Source organism: Oncorhynchus tshawytscha, linkage group LG19 (genome assembly GCF_018296145.1).
Source record: "Oncorhynchus tshawytscha isolate Ot180627B linkage group LG19, Otsh_v2.0, whole genome shotgun sequence".
NCBI classification, from domain to species: Eukaryota; Metazoa; Chordata; class Actinopteri; order Salmoniformes; family Salmonidae; genus Oncorhynchus; species Oncorhynchus tshawytscha.
Window position 1 is genome coordinate 43,083,038 of NC_056447.1, and position 20,416 is coordinate 43,103,453.

The window sequence follows — 20,416 nt, forward strand, 5'->3', positions numbered from 1 at the left end:
TTGGTATTACTGACTCAGTCAGTGACAGGTTGAAAATGTCAGCGAAGACACTTACCAGTTGGTCAGCACATGCTCGGAGAACACATCCTGGTAATCCGTCTGGCCCTGCGGCCTTGTGAATGTTGACCTGTTTAAAGGTCTTACTCACATAGGCTACGGAGAGCATGATCACACAGTGTGATGCTCTCATGCATGCTTCAGTGTTGCTTGCCTGAAATGAGCATAGAAGTATTTTAGCTTGTCTGGTAGGCTCATGTCCCTGGGCAGCTCGCGGCTGTTCTTGCCTTTGTAGTGTGTAATAGTTTGCCAGCCCTGCCACATCCGACGAGCGTCGAAGCCGGTGTCGTATGATTCAATCTTAGAGTTGTATTGACATTTGTCTGTTTGATGGTTTCGTCGGAGGACAGAGTGGGATTTCTTATAAGCTTCCGGGTTAGAGTCCCACTCCTTGAAAGTGGCAGCTCTGCCCTTTAGCTCAGTGCGAATGTTGCCTGTAATCCATGGCTTCTGGTTGGGGTGTGTACATACAGTCACTGGGGGGGGGGGACATCATTAATGCACTTATTGATAAAGCCAATGACTGATGTGGTGTATTCCTCAATGCCATCGGAAGAATCCCGGAACATATTCCAGTCTGCGTTAGCAAAACCGTCCTGTAGCTTAGCATATACGTCATCTGACCACTTCTTTACTGAACAAGTCACTGGTGCTTTCTGCCTCAGGTTTTGCTTGTAAGCAGGAATCAGGATGATAGAATTGTTGTCTGATTTGCCAAATGGAGGGTGAGGGAGAGCTTTGTTCACGTCTCTGTGTATGGAGTAAAAGTGGTCTAGAGTTTTTTCTCCCTCTGGGTGCACATTTAACATGCTGGTAGAAATGACGTCAAATGGATTTAAGTTTCCCTGCATTAAATTCCCCGGCCACTAGGAGCTCCACCTCTGGATGAGCGTCTTCCTGTTTGCTTATGGCCGTATGCAGCTCATTGAGTGTGGTCTTAGTACCAGCATCGGTGTGTGGTGGTAAATAGACAGCTACGAAGAATATACAGTTGAAGTCGGAAGTTTACATACACCTTAGCCAAATACTCAGTTTTTCACAATTTCAAACACTTAATCCTAGTAAAAATTCCCTGTCTTAGGTCAGTTAGGATCACCACTTTATTTTAAGAATGTGATATGTCAGAATAATAGTAGAGAGAATTATTTATTTCAGCTTTTATTTCTTTCATCACATTCCCAGTGGGTCAGAAGTTTACATACATTCAATTAGTATTTGGTAGCATTGTCTTTAAATTGTTTAAAGGGTACCCTTCCACAAGCTTCCCACAATAAGTTGGGTGAATTTTGGCCCATTCCTCCTGAAAGAGCTCGTGTAACTGAGTCCTTGCACGCACATGCTTTTTCAGTTCTGTTCACTAATTTTCTATAGGATTGAGGTCAGGGCTTATAATGACCACTCAAATACCTTAATTTTCATCCTCATGATGCCATCTATTTTGTGAAGTGCACCGGGCCCTCCTGCAGCAAAGCACCCCCACAACATGATGCTGCCACCCCCACAACATGATGCTGCCACCCCCACAACATGACGCTGCCATCCCTGTGCTTCACGGTTTTGATTGAGTTCTTCGGCTTGCAAGCCTCCCCTTTTTCCTCCAAACATAACGATGGTCATTATGGCCAAACAGTTCTATTTTTGTTTCATCAGACCAGAGGACATTTCTCAAAAAAGTACAATCTTTGTCCCCGTGTGCAGTTGCAAACCGTAGTCAGGCTTTGTTATGGGTTTTTTGGAGCAGTGGCTTCTTCCTTGCTGAGCGGCCTTTCAGGTTATGTCGATATAGGACTCGTTTTACAGGTACAAAAGATATAGTTACTTTTGTACCTCTTTCCTCCAGCATCTTCACAAGATCCTTTGCTGTTGTTCTGGAATTGATTTGCACTTTTTTGCACCAAAGTACGTTAATCTCTAGGAGACAGAATGCGCCTCCTTCCTGAGCGGTATGACGGCTGCGTGGTCCCATGGTGTTTATACTTGCGTACTATTGTTTGTACAGATGAATGTGGTACGTTCAGGCTTTTGGAAATTGCTCCCAAGAATGAACCAGACCTGAGGAGGTCTACAATTTGTTTTCTGAGGTCTTGGCTTATTTCTTTTGATTTTCCCATGATGTCAAGCAAAGAGGCACTGAGTTTGAAGGTAGGCCTTGAAATACATCCACAGGTACACCTCCAATTGACTCAAATTAGTCTATCAATTAGCCTATCAGAAGCTTCTAAAGCCATGACATCATTTTATGGAATTTTCCAGGCTGTTTAAAGGCACAGTCAACTTAGTGTATGTAAACTTCTGACCCATTGGAATTGTGATACGGTGAATTATACTGTAAGTGAAATAATCTGTCTGTAAACAATTGTTGGAAAAATTACTGTGTCATGCACAAAGTAGATGTCCTAACCGACTTGCCAAAACTATAGTTTGTTAACAAGAAATTTGTGGAGTGGTTGAAAAACGAGTCTTAATGACTCCAACCTAAGTGTATGTAAACTTCCGACTTCAACTGTATGTGATCATAGTTCATCTATATTGTTATCCAATGATTGTACATTGGCTAATAGGACTGATGGTAAAGGCAGAATACCCACTCGCTGTTGGATCCTTACAAGGCACCCTGACCCACATTCCCGATATCTCCATCTCTTTCTCTTAATTTAGCTGTATCATTCTGATCTCATTGAATCATTTGTCAATTATTTGTCCAATTAAGTGATGACAATCAGTCCCTCTTTACAATACAAAGACCTACAGTAGTAATGACATTGTAATATAACCATGTTCTTAACAACAGAACCATAATGCATATTGAATGTGTTTGATTATCTATTATGGGTGACACAATGGTAATTTGAAGAGGCCAAATGAAAACAGGATTAGAATCTTGAGACTAAAAAAGGGTTACACACTCTGGGAACCGAAGGATGCAGAGCGCGAAGTGTGGGCTGAGGCTGAGCAGGCAGGTTGTGGGAGTGTTTATTCCTTTTTATGTTGTCAGGTAATTGCCAGGTAAGGAAGTGTGTTCTCACTGCTGTAGAGCACTCTCACACAGTAGGTTGTGTATTATTATCATGAGCTGAGCAAAGGAGACAACTATTTACTTGCTTTTAGCTGCTCTTATGGAGACGTTAGGGAATACGCATTTAGTCTTGAGGAAAGTGATTTTGAAGACAATTACTGAAATATGGCCACAATATACATGCATAGTACATTACCTGGAATTTGCCAGCGTAGTGGTCATCTGTGGTTCCTTCCTTCCCCTCCTTCAGAGCGATAAGGGTAAAGCCTCTGAAATAGGAGGGACTGGAGGCGTGCAGAGTCACTGGAAACAGGACAGGAGGGGAGTTTAGGGAATATACAGATGTTAGATCTTAATTTGACCAGTATTGTCGCGGGCAAAATAATCCTGCTCAACAGGATTTGAATGTTAATGTTGCTTGATCTGTAGTTAGGCTATTACCTGGCCAAAATTAGGCTACATGAAAAGTACAATACTGTTAATATACACTATGAATACAAAAGTATGTGGACACGCCTTCAAATTAGTAGATTCGGCTATTTGAGCCACGCCCGTTGCTGACAGCCATGCAATCTCCATAGACAAATATTGGTAGTAGAATGCCCTTACTGAAGAGCTCAGTGACTTTCAACATGGCTTCGTCATAGGATGCCACCTTTCTAACAAGTCAGTCCGTTAAATGTCTGCCATGCTAGAGCTGCCCCGGTCAACTGTAAGTGGTAGGCCACACAAGCTCACAGAACGGCACCGCCTAGTGCTGAAGCGTGTAAAAATCGTCTGTCTTCGGTTGCAACACCAACTACCAAGTTCCAAACTGCCTCTGGAAGCAACGTCAGCACAATGACTGTTCTTCGGGAGCATCATGAAATGGGTTTCCATGGCAGAGCAGCCTCACGCACACAAGCCTAAGATCACCATGTGCAATGCCAAGTGTAGAATGGAGTGGTGTAAAGCTCACCGCCATTGGACTCTGGAGCAGTGGAAACGCATTCTGGCAATCTGGCTGTCCCACGGACCATTTGGCAGTCCGACAGATAAATGCCAGAAGAACGCTACCTGCCCCAATGCATAGTGCCACCTGTAAAGTTTGGTGGAGGCGGCATAATGGTCTGGGGATGTTTTTCATGGTTCAGGCTAGCCACTTAAATCTTAATGCTACAGCATACAATGACATTCTGTCACGCCTTGGTCTTAGTATTTTGTGTTTTCTTTAATTATTTGTTCAGGCCAGGGTGTGACATGGGTTTATTGTGTCGTCGTATTGGGTTTTTTGTAGGCATTGGGATTGTGGCTGATTAGGGGTGTGTCTAGCATAGGTTTGGCTGCCTGAGGCGGTTCTCAATCAGAGTCAGGTGATTCTCGTTGTCTCTGATTGGGAACCATATTTAGGTAGCCGGGGTTTCACTGTGTATTTTGTGGGTGATTGTTCCTGTCTCTGTGTAGTTTCACCAGATAGGCTGTAATAGGTTTTGGCGTTCCGTTTGTTGTTTTGTTTATATATAGTATTTTCATGTATCGCTATTCTTCATTAAAAGACATGAGTAACCACCACGCTGCATTTCGGTCTGACTCTCCTGCAACAGACCAACGCCGTTACACATTCTAGGCGATTCTGAGAATTTATGTAAATCGTGAAGCTCATCTGAATTTCCTGTGGTGCAAGAAAATACTCAGCAACAAACGAGTCATCAAACGAAGATCCTATCAAAGATGAAAGATAATGTAATGTCGCCCCATCCCAGGCACTGTTGAGAGAGCAACAAACGAGTGATCAAATGAAGATCCTATCAAAGATGAAAGATAATGTAATGTCGCCCCATCCCAGGCACTGTTGAGAGAGCAACAAACGAGTGATCAAATGAAGATCCTATCAAAGATGAAAGATAATGTAATGTCGCCCCATCCCAGGCACTGTTGAGAGAGCAACAAACGAGTGATCAAATGAAGATCCTATCAAAGATGAAAGATAATGTAATGTCGCCCCATCCCAGGCACTGTTGAGAGAGCAACAAACTCAGCTGGAGGAGCCTACTACAGAAAATACTCAGCAACAAACAAGTGATCAAATGAAGATCCTATCAAAGATGAAAGATAATGTATTGTCGCCCCATCCCAGGCACTGTTGAGAGAGCAACAAACTCAGCTGGAGGAGCCTACTACAGAATGTGGGATAAAGGTATGCGCTGCTAGCAGCTCATTAGTTGCCTGCTGTTTAACTGTTTTCCAGTCAGTGATTTCAACAGGGTCAAATGTAACGTGTGTTGCGGTGGTAAAAGATCTTTGAAAAGTCAGCTTTACTAACAATATTAGCTTATGGTTTCCCTGAAAACTGACAACACACAATGCATCCTCCTTGGGCTGTATCGGGTACATTATAAAAGATAAACATTGTTAGATGTATTTACACATTCGTTCGATAATAATGTAATTCATTTTTAAGTGAACATAATTAGTATTATTAATGTAGGGTCACTGGGAGCAGTTATATGATATTCAGACACCTGTATCGGAAACTTTGAGACAGTTATGAAGAATGTAATAATATAATTGTATTTACTAATTGCACACTACTGACCAGCATAGCTCAGTCAAAAGCACACCTGGTTTATTTTTCCAAGGGAAAAAATGCTGCTTACAATCACACAACAGTGAATTATAATGTGATAATGAGCCACTTATCACAGACCAATGAACACCTGAAGGTTATAACCTTGCATCCCCCTAGGCGTGTCAGTTCAGCTAAACCTAGGGTATGGGTGTTAAAACAGATTTGTATTTATATTCATCTATTATGTTTGTAAAATGTGAAAAAAAAAACGTTTTTAATAAACATTGTTTTAAGCAAAGTGGGGTGGGCAATTTTCTCTTTTTAAAAATACAAAAAATGACCCCTGCCATTAATTATCACCACAATATTAGGTTTAAAGGTCTGTGGACCGTGTGTACAATGTCAACCACTACTCAACCATATCATAAATGGACTAATTTACTTGTAGAACAGTGCATACATGCATCTATCAAGTCACAACAAGGCCGACTTCAAATGCCGACATCAATGTGAAAGTTTCCAGAGCATAAAACAGCTGATCGTGAATGCAAACTATTCCAGATAAATCCTACACATGCATTGAAATAAAATGCACACATCAAAGGATTTACGTAGGCCTCGACAGGTACGCAAGAAGACAAACAAACTCGACTAAAGAACGGCGAAAACACAAAATACAAAAGGTAAACATACACATACCTTTTTAAAGGGAGCTAAGGCCCCGCCCGTGATTCAGCACTGCCACATGGACAGCGCCTCAGTACAGGTAAGCATAGTGGAGCTCCGTGGCATGGTGCTGAATAGACAGCACCTGTCTAGCAGCCAGCTATAGAATTATTTTGGTTGTGTGCAGTTTGACATTGGTTGGGCACAGTTATGCGTATATGAAAATCATAACTGGCATGCAGATCTTTAGAAATGGTAGGATCAATTGTAGAATTGTAGAAAAAAAGGTTGCCGATTCCCTTCTATAGGCTATATGAAGCCACCCTTGTGGAACGGTGCAAACAGTTTACTATGACAGTATCATTGTATCATGCGCTTCCCACCAAAATTGTCTCCTGCACTTCCTGCACATTGTTGCATTTGCCTGTCTGCAATTATTCGCCAGGGAAGGGAAACATTCTGCAAATACTGAAGCATTGTATCAACAAAGTGGCTCTGATACCATTGAAACATTGCATCAACAAACGAAGAGGACCAGAGAATATTGAAACAATTAGTATCACCAAACCGGCTCCGAGAATATTCATTGTAACATAGAGAACCATTTTTTCCCCTGTCCAGTTTGCCTCTGTCTGATATTAGTAGTTGCACAGCCCTACGTCTACAGTATAGCTAAATAATTTAGCAATAGCCTATTTAATGACGTTTTGCCAGCCAAATTGATCAGTAAGAATTTCTCATTTTAATTGAGGAAGATGGACAATCAAGGTGGAAATGCATTATATCATAGGCCGGTAGGCTACATGTAGGGATTAGGGATTCAGGCAGAGAATAATGATGACGTAGGCCTACAGCAATACATTAAAAAAAAGTTAACCCAACAAAGTAATGATTAATGATTTGCATTATCTCCCTTATTTTACCAGGTAAATTGACTGCGAACACATCCTCATTTACAACAACGAACTGGGGAATAGTTACAGGGGAGATTCGGAATTTAGCCAGGACACCAGGGTTAACACCCCTGCTCTTACGATAAGTGCCCTGGGACCATAGAGAGTCAGGACACCTGTTTAACGTCCCATCTAAAAGACACCACCCTACGGCATAGGTATAATTTTTAAACCAGAGGGAATGGTGCCTCTTACTGGACCTCCAACAGCAGCTGGTCTCCCATCCAGAAACTAACCAAGGCTAACACCACTTAGCTTCAGAAGCAAACTGGCAGTGGGTTGCAGGGTGGAATGCTGCTGGCATACAAGTAGGCCTATCATTCTGTCACTGCATTACAATGCACGTTTATTATAACCTAAAACTGTTATTGTCTTTGAAGCCAAAAACAGGACATGTTTTTTGGGTAAATGCTCTAAAGGTTTTCCAAGATGGCATAGCAGTCGGACGTGTCTTTGCCTTGTTGTAACGTTCTTGGTGTAGTGGGTGAGAAGTCAGGCGCAGGAAGTAGAGAGTTCAGGGTAGTGCTACTTTAATGCACAAAATGGCGAACATAAGCAACCCCACGAAAACACAGGGCGCACAACAAAACAAATGCCCCAAACACAGGGACTAAAACTGTCCAGCAAACCCCACAAAAATGGGAAACAGGTAACCCACAGAAGTACCACAAAACCAATCCCACACACAGAGCAGGCGGGCCTACCGGTAAATAAAGCCTGACTAATCAGCCTAAAACACAAACAGGTGAAACCAATAAACAGAAAGGGGAGAAAGGATCAGTGGCAGCTAGTAGGCTGGTGACGACGACCGCCGAGCACCACCTGAACAGGAAGGGGAGCCACCTTCGGTCGGAGTTGTGACACTTGTCATATCTTGTAGACAGTCATTTTCCTCATTTTTTTCTGATATATTTAATTCTCACTTTCCATCCACGAACTGAATATACTTTCCTGCAACCAGCCTCACCCAATGTGGTACGGATATGCTATTTTTATACTTTAGAATCGGAACCCCATCAGGAGCTAGCCAGCTAACTAGCTAGTAGTCAGTTAGCCACTGCTAGCGGTCTTCACCATTAACTCGGACTCCAGCCAGCTTCAGCTCGGTCAATACCTGCCAGTCTGCACAGTGCGATATTAACCCAGAGCATATCAGACTGCTTTTTCTCTACCTCATCACCGGATTCCTGCCGCAAGTCCTGGTCCATTACACTGGATCATCGCACCTAGCTAGCTGCAGTCGAGTGGCTACTGCTGGCTAACACCTCTGTCACGAAGAGAGCACCAGTTAGCCTTGAGCTGCGCCCATCTCCGGGCTATCCGAAGAGGTCTACCAGCTAATTCTTGGGCTACAATACCTCTTTTTCCAATTGGCCTGGCCCCTTTATTGCCGACACGGAGCCATACCGATCCATCACGACTGGTCTGCCGACGTAATCTTCTGAGGAGGTTTCAACAGGCTCTTCCATTGCAAAGTTGCCTAAGGCCCATCTGCTAGCTGTCTGAATCGGCGTGTCTCCAGCTCGCCTAGCGTAGTAGCAACTACTGAACGGCTCCCTGACTCACCTATTGCTGCTCATTGGACCCCAATATCACTCGACTACACATGCCTCTCCCTAATGTAAATATGACTTGTCTATTGCTGGTTTGGTTAGTTATTAGTTACTATTGTCTTATTTCACTGTAGAAACCCCAGCCCTGCCCTACATGCCTTAGATAGGCCTTTTGTCCCCCCCCCACACACACACACACACGTGGTTAACTCACCTGGCTTAACTGGTGCCTCTAAAAACAAAACCTCTCATCGTCACTCATTGCCTAGGTTTACCTCCACTCTACTCACATCCTACCATACCCTTGTCTGTACATTATGCCTTGAATCGATTCTACCACGCCCAGAAAACTGCTCCTTTTACTCTCTGTTCCATACGCACTAGACGACCAGTTCTTATAGCCTTTAGCCGTACCCTTATCCTACTCCTCCTCTGTTCCTCTGGTGATGTAGAGGTTAACCCAGGCCCTGCAGCCCCCAGCACCACTCCTATTCCCCAGGCGCTCTCTTTTGATGACTTCTGTAACTGTAAAAGCCTTGGTTTCATGCATGTATACATCAGAACCCTCCTCCCTTAGCTTGTTTTATTCACTGGTTTAGCACACTCCCCCAACCCTGATGTCCTAGCCGTGTCTGAATCCTGGCTTAGGAAGGCCACCAAAAATTCGGAAATTTCCATCCCCAACTACAACATTTTCTAACAAGATAGAACTGCCAAAGGGGGCGGAGTTGCAATCTACTGCAGAGATAGCCTGCAGAGTTCTGTTACACTATCCAGGTCTGTGCCCAAACAATTTGGGCATCTACTTTTAAAAATCCATAATTCCAGAAACAAGTCTCTCAACGTTGCCACTTGTTATACACCCCCCTCAGCCCCCAGCTGTGCCCTGGGCTCCATATGTGAATTGATTGCCAGCCATCTATCTTCAGAGTTCGTACTGTTAGGTGACCTAAACTGGGATATGCTTATTAACACCCCAGCTGTCCTACAATCTAAGATAGATGCCCTCAATCTCACACAAATTATACCAGGTACAACCCTAAATCCGTAGCCATGGGCACCCTCTTAGATATGATCCTGACCAACTTTCCCTCTAAATACACCTCTGCTGTCTTCAACCGGCCTTTTTAATCTACCTGGCCCAGGTCCCCTGGAAGGATATTGACCTCATCCCGTCAGTAGAGGATGCCTGGTTGCTCTTTAAAAGTGCTTTCCTCACCAACTTAAATAAGCATGCCCCATTCAAAAAATGTAAAACTAAGAACAGATATAGCCCTTGGTTCTCTGCAGTCCAAACTGCCCCTGACCAGCACAAAAACATCCTGTGGCGTTCTGCATTAGCATCGAATAGCCCCCGGGATTCCAAAAAGTTTTTGGACACTGTAAAGTCATTGAACAGCTGCCCACTGCACTGAGCTGCCCAGCTGCCTCCCAGCTGCCCACTGCACTGAGGCTAGGAAACACTGTCACCACCAATAAATAAAGTATCTTTCTACAGCTGGCCATGCTTTCCACCTGGCTACCCCTACCCTGGCCAACAGCTCTGCACACCCTGCAGCAACTTGCCCTGCCGCAGTCATCCCCCTCTACAAAGGTGGAGACACTCTAGACTCAAACTGTTATAGACCTATATCCCTCCTGCCCTGCCTTTCTAAAAATCTTTGAAAGCCAAGTTAACAAACAGATCACCGACCATTTCGAATCCCACCGTAACTTCTCCACTACGCAATCTGGTTTCCCAAGCTGGTCATGGGTGCACCTCAGCCACGCTCAAGGTCCTAAACGATATCATAACCACCATCAATAAAAGACAGTACTGTGCAGCCGTCTTCATCGACCTGGCCAAGGCTTTTGACTCTGTCAATCACCGTATTCTTATCGGCAGACTCGATAGCCTTGGTTTCTCAAATGACTGCCTCACCTGTTTCACCAACTACTTCCCAGATAGAGTTCAGTGTGTCAAATCGGAGGGCCTGTTGTCCAGACCTCTGGAAGTCTCTATGGGGGTGCCACAGAGTTCAATTCTCTGGACAACTCTTTTCTCTGTATACATCAATGATGTCGCTCTTGCTGCTGGTGATTCTCTGACCCACCTCCACGCAGACGACACCATTCTGTATACATCTGGCCCTTCTTTGGACACTGTGTTAACAAACATCCAAACGAGCTTCAATGCCATACAACACTCCTTCTGTGGCCCCCATCTGCTTTTAAATGCTAGTAAAACTAAATGCATGCTCTTCAACTGATTGCTGCCTGCACCAGCCTGCCCGACTAGCATCAATACTCTAGACAGTTCTGACTTAGAATATGTGGACAACTACAAATACCTCGGTGTCTGTTTAGACTGTAGACTCTCCTTCCAGACTCACATTAAGCATCTCCAATCCAAAATTAAATCTAGAATCGGCTTCATTAATTAAATCTAGAATTTCGCAACAAAGCCTCATTCACTCATGCTGCCAAACATACCCTCGTAAAACTGACTATCCTACCGATCCTTGACGTCTCTTGACTTTGTCATTTACAAAATATCCTCCAATACTCTACTCGAATTGGAATTAGTCTATCACAGTGCCATCCGTTTTGTCACCAAAGCTCCATATACTACCCACCACTGCGACCTGTATGATCTCGTTGGCTGGCCCTCGCTACATATTCATCGCCAAACCCACTGGCTCCAGGTCATCTATAAGTCTTTGCTAGGTAAAGCCCCGCCTTATCTCAGCTCACTGGTCACCATAGCAACACCTACCCGTATCACACGCTCCAGCAGGTATATTTCACTGGTCATCCCCAAAGCCAGCACCCCTTTGACCGCCTTTCCTTCCAGTTCTCTGCTGCCAATGACTGGAACGAATTGCAAAAATCACTGAAGCTGGAGACTTATATCTCCCTCTCTAACTTTAAGCATCAGCTGTAAGCTGCAGCTTACCGATCACTGTACCTGTACACAGCCAATCTGTAAATAGCACACTCAACAACCTCATCCCCATATTGTTATTTATCTTTTTGCACCCCAGTATCTACTTGCACATCATCTGCACATGTATCACTCCAGTGATAATGCTAAATTGAAATTATTTCACCTCTATGGCATATTTATTGCCTTGCCTCCCTAATCTTCTACATTTGCAGTTGTAAATGAGAACTTGTTCTCAACTGGCCTACCTGGTTAAATAAAGGTGAAATAAAAAAATAAATAGCAAGTTGTTCAGTTGTGTTTATTTTCATACCAATACATGAAACGAAAATTGCGCTAGCCTACTGGGCGAATGAATGAACATTTAAATTAGGCATACAGCTATCACAACCTATATTTTAATAGCAATAAAACAGCTTTTGGTTTAGAATGGTCACCAAAAAAGCAGGCTCCCCCACTTCCCAATTCAATTAACCCCTGGTTATCAGATTACAACAAGGAAATCAAGGCCGAGTTCAAATGCCTACATCAAGTTCAAAGCAATCCACTCAATGCCTGATTCTCTGACCATCAAAGCAAACTGGCACTGTCTGCACTCTGCTTTCTAAAATGAGACAAAAGGCACGCAGGTGGGCAGCTGCTCTCTGAGGGATGCTCCGCATGGTCCTAAAACCACCCTCTCTGTACGCTAAACAGCTGTTGTATTTTAATCGGGATTGGAATTATTTAGTCTGTTTTATTATTTTTTACCAGTGGTGTAAAGTACTTCAGTCAAAATACTTTAAAGTAGTCTACTACTTAAGTAGTTTTTGGTGTTTCTGTACTTTACTATATTTTTTGCCAACGTTTACTTTCACTTCACTATATTCCTAGATTAAATAATTTTACTCCACACATTTTCCCTGACACCCAAAAGCACTCCTTACATTTTGACAAGAAAGTGGTCCAATTGACAGACTTCTCAAGAGAACATCCCTGGTCATTCCTACTGCATCTGATCCGGAGGACTCACTAAACACAAATTCTTTGTTTATACATGTCACGCCCTGGTCTTAGTTATCTGTGTTTTCTTTATTATTTTGGTTAGGCCAGGGTGTGACATGGGTGATTTTTTTTTTTTTTGTGTTTTGACTTGTCTAGGGGTTTATTAGATTTATGGGGTTGTGTTCAGTGTAGTTGTCTAGGTAAGTCTATGGTTGCCTAGAGTGGATCTCAATGAGAGGCAGGTGTTTATCGTTGTCTCTGATTGGGAACCATGTTTAGGCAGCCATATTCTTTGAGTATTTTGTGGGTGGTTGTTTCCTGTCTCTGTGTTCTCTGCACCAGTTAGGACTGTTTCGGTTTTGCCACGTTTTCTTATTTTGTATTTGTATAGTGTTTACTTTTTCATCTTTATTAAAGATGCTTAACAATAACCACGCTGCATTTTGGTCCTCCTCTCCTTCCCAGGAAGAAAACCGTTACAATACATTATGACTGAGTTTTGGAGTATGCCCTGACTATCTGTAAATGTAAAAAAAAAAAGAAGACAATTGCAATTCCACTTACTTTTAAGTATATTTAAGTATATTTAAAACCAAATACTTTTAGACTTTCACTTGTAGTATTTTACTGGGTGACTTTCACTTTTACTTGAGTCATTTTCTATTAAGGTATTTTTACATTTACTCAAGTATAACAATTGAGTACGTTTTCAACCACTTTTTTGACTACTTAAAATGTTTGGTCTAGAGGTGGGGTATGGCATACCAAGCCTCGTTGCAGAACAGGCTAACGGGAAGCCTGGGAAAGTTCCATGGCAGAAATCAACTAAATAGGAGTGGAATTTGACACCTCACGACACATCAAACCAATCAAATGCCTTACTTGGGCGGAGCTACAAAGAAGTTCACCAGATTAGTGCCATGGGAGCAACAGTGTGTGAGGACTAAAAATATCATCAAAACATGCACTGGTGACAAAACATATGACAACGTTTGCAACACGCTGGTTTTCACAGCATTTCTGTTATTTCAAGGTGAGCAAAAGCTGCAGAAATGGTCTACAATGCTGGCCATGTCAATATTTTACGGCAACCATGTACTGTTTATCTATGGGGACAACTGCAGTCATTTTGCAAGCAACGTTGCTAAAATGAAGAACATTCTAATGAACCTCTTAAAATGTTATCTGTATTGCCCCAACTCCTGTAGCCTAATTGTTACCTGTAATGCTCATCTCCTGTAGCCTAATTGTGGTCTACCTATTTTTATACTGTACCTAAATTACAAGGAGTGGATTTGCACTAAACATTTTATGTCAGCACTCAAAAGGCATGTACAAAATCTGGTATATGGTTTCCCTCATACATTGTCTACTGGTATCATTTTAAATTGAGAACATATAGCTCAACATTTAAACAATGTCTGAGTTGAGCTACGCTCTGCTTCAGATGCCCATAAGGCCAGTAATGCCATCCTACTGTAGGCCTGTGACTCCATTGGCAATGCATGCCATATGATAAGCTGCTAAATGTATTCACATAGCTGATATACTGAGAGAGAGTGAAAATCAAATAAAACTGACTTGGGATCTTACAACTACACAAAAATGCAATGTTAATTTGAGAATACACAGAAACACAGAAACATAGACACGGAACCCCTTCTCCTCTTTATTGCAGGATTGTGATATGATTAATCAACATTGAATCTAGTTCATTTTGAAAAATAGTTTAATAATTCAAATAAGTTTAAAAACTTCACTTCAAAGAATCAACACTTTGTCACTTCAAAATGTACAAATAAGATTACCTGTATGTAAAGATTAGACATCTTAGTCGAAACAACAATCGATAATTGTACGCTATTATTACTAAAGCATCATTTCAGGGGAACAAAAACAACTCCATACTAGCAGTGACCAAACTTTCTCCAGTGATCCCTGATCTACTGGGTGAGCAGACTTCTATTCCAGCCCAACAATAGCACACTTGATTATCAACTCATTATATTTGATAAGTTCAATGAAGTGTGTTATTGCTGGGCTAAAACAGAACCCTGCACACCCAGCAGACTTCCAGCAAGGTTGGCCTGCTCAGATTGTAATAGGTTTATACATTGTGTGTGATGTTTAACTGTATTGTGTATTTGGCAACATAGGCAGGCCTACACATATGACCCATGGCATATAGGATATACCCTTAGTCTTATGTGACATTCATTGGGACCTCTTTTAATCTGCAAACAGGCTTTCAGTTTTCGATATCTGAGGACAGAAAACGTCAAAGAAACAGACTTCATTATAATACAATTAGACAGCACTGAATATTATGTTGCTATTATCTCTGGCCTTATGGTTTTTCCCTCTTGGGTCTGGAACTGGAGAATATTTTCATAATGTCCTCCCACAAAATTACCTGCCCAATCTAGTAGCCTACAATCTCCCTTTACTGACAGCTAGAGCTGCAATTTCACCCTTTTCCATGGCTGTTATCTACAAATGTATTTGGAGACTGTTTTTAATTTAGAATGATTACACCAAGATATCTAGCTAATAGAAAATTAGCTAGCTGGTGCCATTTAATTCACTTAGCTAAACGGTGTGCAATGTTGGCCATTTGGCTAGCAGCTCAGTTGAGTTTGCCTTCAAAGTGGCGAACTGTAGCCACATAGCTAGCTAGCTAATAAGACAGTTTAAAAAAAACATTTAAACATGTATTTACTTACTTGAATAGGTAATTCCACTGCCTCTGTTTTTTGGGTCCTTACAAAAATAAAATAAATGGGCAATCTTCACGATATTTTCGGTGTAAGCAAAGCACAGCCATGTGGACGAATGGAAACAAGGAAATCAATGTTTGTCACCAAAGCGGTTTAGAACGTGTTGTGACGTATGACTTTACCAGCATAAATCCCCCCCTCTCTCTCTCTCTCAGAAAAAGGGTTCCAAAATGGTTCTTCGCTGTCCCCATAGGAGCACCCTTTTTGGTTCCAGGTAGAACCCTTCTGGTTTCCATGTAGAACCCTCTGTGGAAATGATTCTAACCCCAAAAGGTTCTACCTGGAACCTAAAAAGGTTCTTCAAAGGGGTATTCTCTGGGGACAGCCAAATAACCCTTTTAGGCCCCAGATAGCACCTTTTTTTCCAAGAGTGCATGGCATATTGACATCTTTCCTGAGAGTGCCAAACGCATAATATGTGTTACTTTCACTAATATGTTTGTTCAGTGCAGATTTAATTGTTTTCATACAAGTATTGCACTTGTCTTCAGGTGTCATATTGAGGTGTGATTAGTAGCTCTCGTTAGCTACATTTGTCACAATTACGCAATGGAAGTGACTTGCGCACGGAATCTATAAACTTATCTTATTAGTGTGTTAGACAACTGAAGTAGGTTATACTTTCTGAGAGTTGTCCTTTTCAAAGTCACTCCAATTTGGTGGATATATGCAAAGCCAAGCAAGCAACGATACGTAAAATGTGCTCTTATTGTTGTATACCTCTGTATGTGCTTGCAGGTTGGTAATTTTCTGGGTCCCCCTCGACTCTTAGCCGAAACTCATTGTAGCCATCTCTCCGTGTACCCTGTGTCTGTGCCCGTAAAATCCTGCCGCAATATCCATCCGACTTCGCTTGCTTATCTGTTGGTTCCTCGACGAACGTGAGAGCATTGCACACACAATTGGAGACAAAATACTGCAAAAGCAGCAAATTCAAATATATTCCCATTATTGATGGTGTGGTGGGAAGTTCTTTATTCCACCTCTACAAAGGAAACAAAATAGAGGATGTATTATCTCCCCACAGTCCCCAACTACGGAATTCCTGCAAACTATTAGCCCTGACACTTGGTAATAAATGGTGAGAGAAACCGCGGTGAATCCATCCCAGACAGAGCGGGTTTCGAAGTTCGATGGCACTGCTTCAGCATACAGTTACACTGATCTGAGAGGAAAGCGGTGATAGGTAGCTTGAGTGTTGAGTTAACGGAGTAATTCTCAGGGTCCGGGAAATAGCGAAGCGCAGCAGCACAGCTGTCCCCGACAACTAGGGAATAACTAGATTGTAGCGATGAAGGCAGCAGAGTATAAACAAAACCCAGACATTCCTAATCACCCCTGTGACCGAGAGGTGCATTTGACATTCTTGGTGAGACGCAGGAAAACTGTCGGCCAATGTTTACACAGCGGTGGATCTCACAAGTCAATTAGAATATAGCAGGGCGCTCATAACAATCATGCGCCTTTTCTTGTATTGATGATAATGGCAAGGCAAATGTTTGGTGTGTGCTCAATGATTTACTTTTGACGATTTTACAATTTTACCGTTTATATAGTGCACAATTATTTGCGTGACGTTTTCTTCCCGATTAACAATGAGTGACCGGCGTCCCTCCAGAGTGGTGGAGTGCCGTGCGATAGCTTTTTTGCCCACCGGCTGCATTCACCGGACTCCCGCAACCGTGGTTCTCACATGGCGTTTTCCTCTCACAGCCCACTCGTCCTTCTCCTGACCTGTGACACTACAGCTGCCAATTGGAAGCAATAATATTTTTCTGTGTCAAGGCAGCGGCATGCCTACTCCCTGTCGCCACTTTAAAAAAATATATGTTTATTGATTTTTATTATTTAATATACATTGGATGGCATTGAAAAAGGTTTGTGGAAAAGTATTGTAAATTATTATGTGTGCAAAATATATCAGATAATGAGGGTCAGTCCTGTCAGTCTTCATGCCCATTGGGGGCACAGGGGCACTTGTCCCCTTAGATTTGTCCTGTTTAAAAAATATATATATATATTTTAATGTAATTTTCGTAGTTGTTTTTTCTCTGTAATATTACTAACCACCTACCAATTTTATGAAGGTGTCTTTAGCCCAGATAGGTTCCCAATCTAAACAGCTTCTACCCCCAAGCCATAAGACTCCTGAACATCCAATCAAATGGCTACCCAGACTATTTGCATTGCCCCCCCCTTCTTTACACCGCTGCTACTCTGCCTCTCTCTGTTGTTATCATCTATGCATAGTCACTTTAATAACTCTGTACATTTGTACATATTACCTCAACTAACCGGTGCCCCCGCACATTGACGCTGTACCGGTACCCCCCTGTATATAGTCTCGCTATTGTTATTTTACTGCTGCTCTTTAATTACTTGTTACTTTTATTTATTATTCTTATTTGTATTTAAACATTTTGTTCACTGCATTGTTGGTTAGGGGCTCGTCAGTAAGGTCTACACCTGTTTTATTCAGTGCATGTGATTCATACGATTTGATCTCCCAACCTCATAACTAGCTGCCAACAAGCTAGCCCTTGATCATGACTCTCAGTTCCATTATGTAGCATAATGGAACTGAGAGTCATGATCATGTAATGGAACTGAGTGTAATGATCATGTAATGGAACTGAGTGTAATGATCATGTAATGGAACTGAGAGTCATGATCATGTAATGGAACTGAGAGTCATGATCATGTAATGGAACTGAGAGTCATGATCATGTAATGGAACTGAGTGTCATGATCATGTAATGGAACTGAGTGTCATGATCATGTAATGGAACTGAGTGTCATGATCATGTAATGGAACTGAGTGTCATGATCATGTAATGGAACTGAGTGTCATGATCATGTAATGGAACTGAGTGTCATGATCATGTAATGGAACTGAGTGTCATGATCATGTAATGGAATGGATGACATGTAATGGAGTGTCATGATCATGTAATGGAACTGAGTGTCATGATCATGTAATGGAACTGAGTGTCATGATCATGTAATGGAACTGAGTGTCATGATCATGTAATGGAACTGAGTGTCATGATCATGTAATGGAACTGAGTGTCATGATCATGTAATGGAACTGAGTGTCATGATCATGTAATGGAACTGAGTGTCATGATCATGTAATGGAACTGAGTGTCATGATCATGTAATGGAACTGAGTGTCATGATCATGTAAAGGAACTGAGTGTCATGATCATGTAATGGAACTGAGTGTCATGATCATGTAATGGAACTGAGTGTCATGATCATGTAATGGAACTGAGAGTCATGATCATGTAATGGAACTGAGAGTCATGATCAAAGGTTAGCTTCTTGGTAGCTAGTTATGAGGTTGGGAGATTGATAACCTATCTCGGCTAAAGCCACCTTCATATATTTGCTAGGTCATTGGACGAATGCGTATCTGTAGTGGTGAGTTTTGTTAAGATCCCTGACGCTCAAGCTGCTCATTAACATGCATCGCTTGCCATATGGTATTGGAAGCATAAGGACCTTATTTTGTTGAATCCCAGATTTTGATAAAGTTTGATTTGATTCATATCAGCGAGAAATCCTTTTCAAAAAGCTAAATGTTAAATTGATAGGGTTAAGGTTAGTTCCCCCACACAGCAATATCTCCATGCTACAACGCTTGTTTACAGAAAACAGACGGAAGATGAGGCAACCACGTGTGCTAATTAGCGATCTAGCATGCTCTGAACACCTGTGTGTAAGCGTAACTCAGGAAGTGGAGTGGAAATGTAGTTTCTTCGGATGGAGAAACAGAATTACGCCTAGAGTTTTCAAGAGCTACCAAGAAGCCATTTCAGACCATCAATCAAGTTTGAGTACCTAGCTTGTCTAACCATTTTAGCTGGCATGCCTGCTGGCAAGGTTAGTAGACTTTAGAAAAGCAAGCAATAACTAAATGTACTTACCCAGATTTTAGCAGAGGTGCAGAGAAGCATAATTTGTTTCTTTAAAAAAAGAACGACCAGTCAGGAGGATACAACCAGCTCTATAGGTATTAGATATTCAGAAAAATATGCATATTTTTGTAAGTAAATTAAGCAAATTGTATTGTCATGTACTTGCAGGCTTCTCACACAGTGCAATGGTGACAAAAGTGACAAATAAGTAACAAAGGAAAGCAATCAAATAAGTAACATTGTAAATATACAGTACAACGCACTAATACAAATACTAAATAAACTAAATCAAGTAAAATAGGCATGCAGATAAAATAAAATATAAATGAAAATAAGATTTTTAAACATAGCCTATAAGGATATAGTATGGACCTTATTTGCCATGTGCATAGTGAGTGGAATAAAGTGCAGAAGCAGCATATAATTATATGAAACATATACATTAGTAGTGGAGTAAGGTGACAACTATTGCATTGGTAAATCAAATCACAACAAATGTAAGGTATTTATAGAAACAGCAAAAACAGCTTGCAGCCTCTGGCTGGCTGTGGTTAGCTAGAAGGTGGCAGGATGAATTTGAGATGAGAGAAATTCCTTGCTATTGTCTTTCAAATTAATTCATGTCTAGATGGCTTGCCTAGGGCTTATAGCTGTCCTCTGAGTGGAGCCTAAATGCCAGAGATACAAAAGTGCCTGCCAAGGGTTTATAGGTTCCTATGAGTGGGGGTCACACCTGCCAGAGATGCAAATCACGTCTTGAACGGCAAACTCCACTCCACCGCTGGCGGTAGGAATGTATAGCCTTGGGCGTAGGAACGTGGAAAATAGCAAATGGGAGGATTTTTTGGGGTACTGGGATGTAATTGAATTACATTCACCTCATGCATAAAAAGCACATGTGAGATCTGGAAGTGAATCAATGGAGGTAGCTGTAATAAATCATTTAGGCAGACTTCCATTTCATATCAATAAATATTTACTAATGGCTATGCAGTAGCACATAAAGTCTATAAGGTCCA

The 20,416-nt window shown here is 41.9% G+C and overlaps 1 protein-coding gene across 1 annotated transcript in view; it reads right to left on the minus strand.

Moving 5' to 3' along the window:
- Positions 1-16,817, minus strand: part of spon1b (spondin 1b) — a 103,829-nt gene extending 87,012 nt beyond the window's left edge. The window contains exons 1-2 of the mRNA XM_024379986.2: positions 16,198-16,817; positions 3,270-3,376 (exon numbers count right to left, since the gene is read on the minus strand). Coding sequence (XP_024235754.1) covers positions 3,270-3,376; positions 16,198-16,426 — 336 coding nt within the window. The 5' untranslated portion in view covers positions 16,427-16,817. The remainder of the gene's footprint in view (positions 1-3,269; positions 3,377-16,197) is intronic.
- Between the last annotated feature and the right edge of the window lie 3,599 nt (positions 16,818-20,416).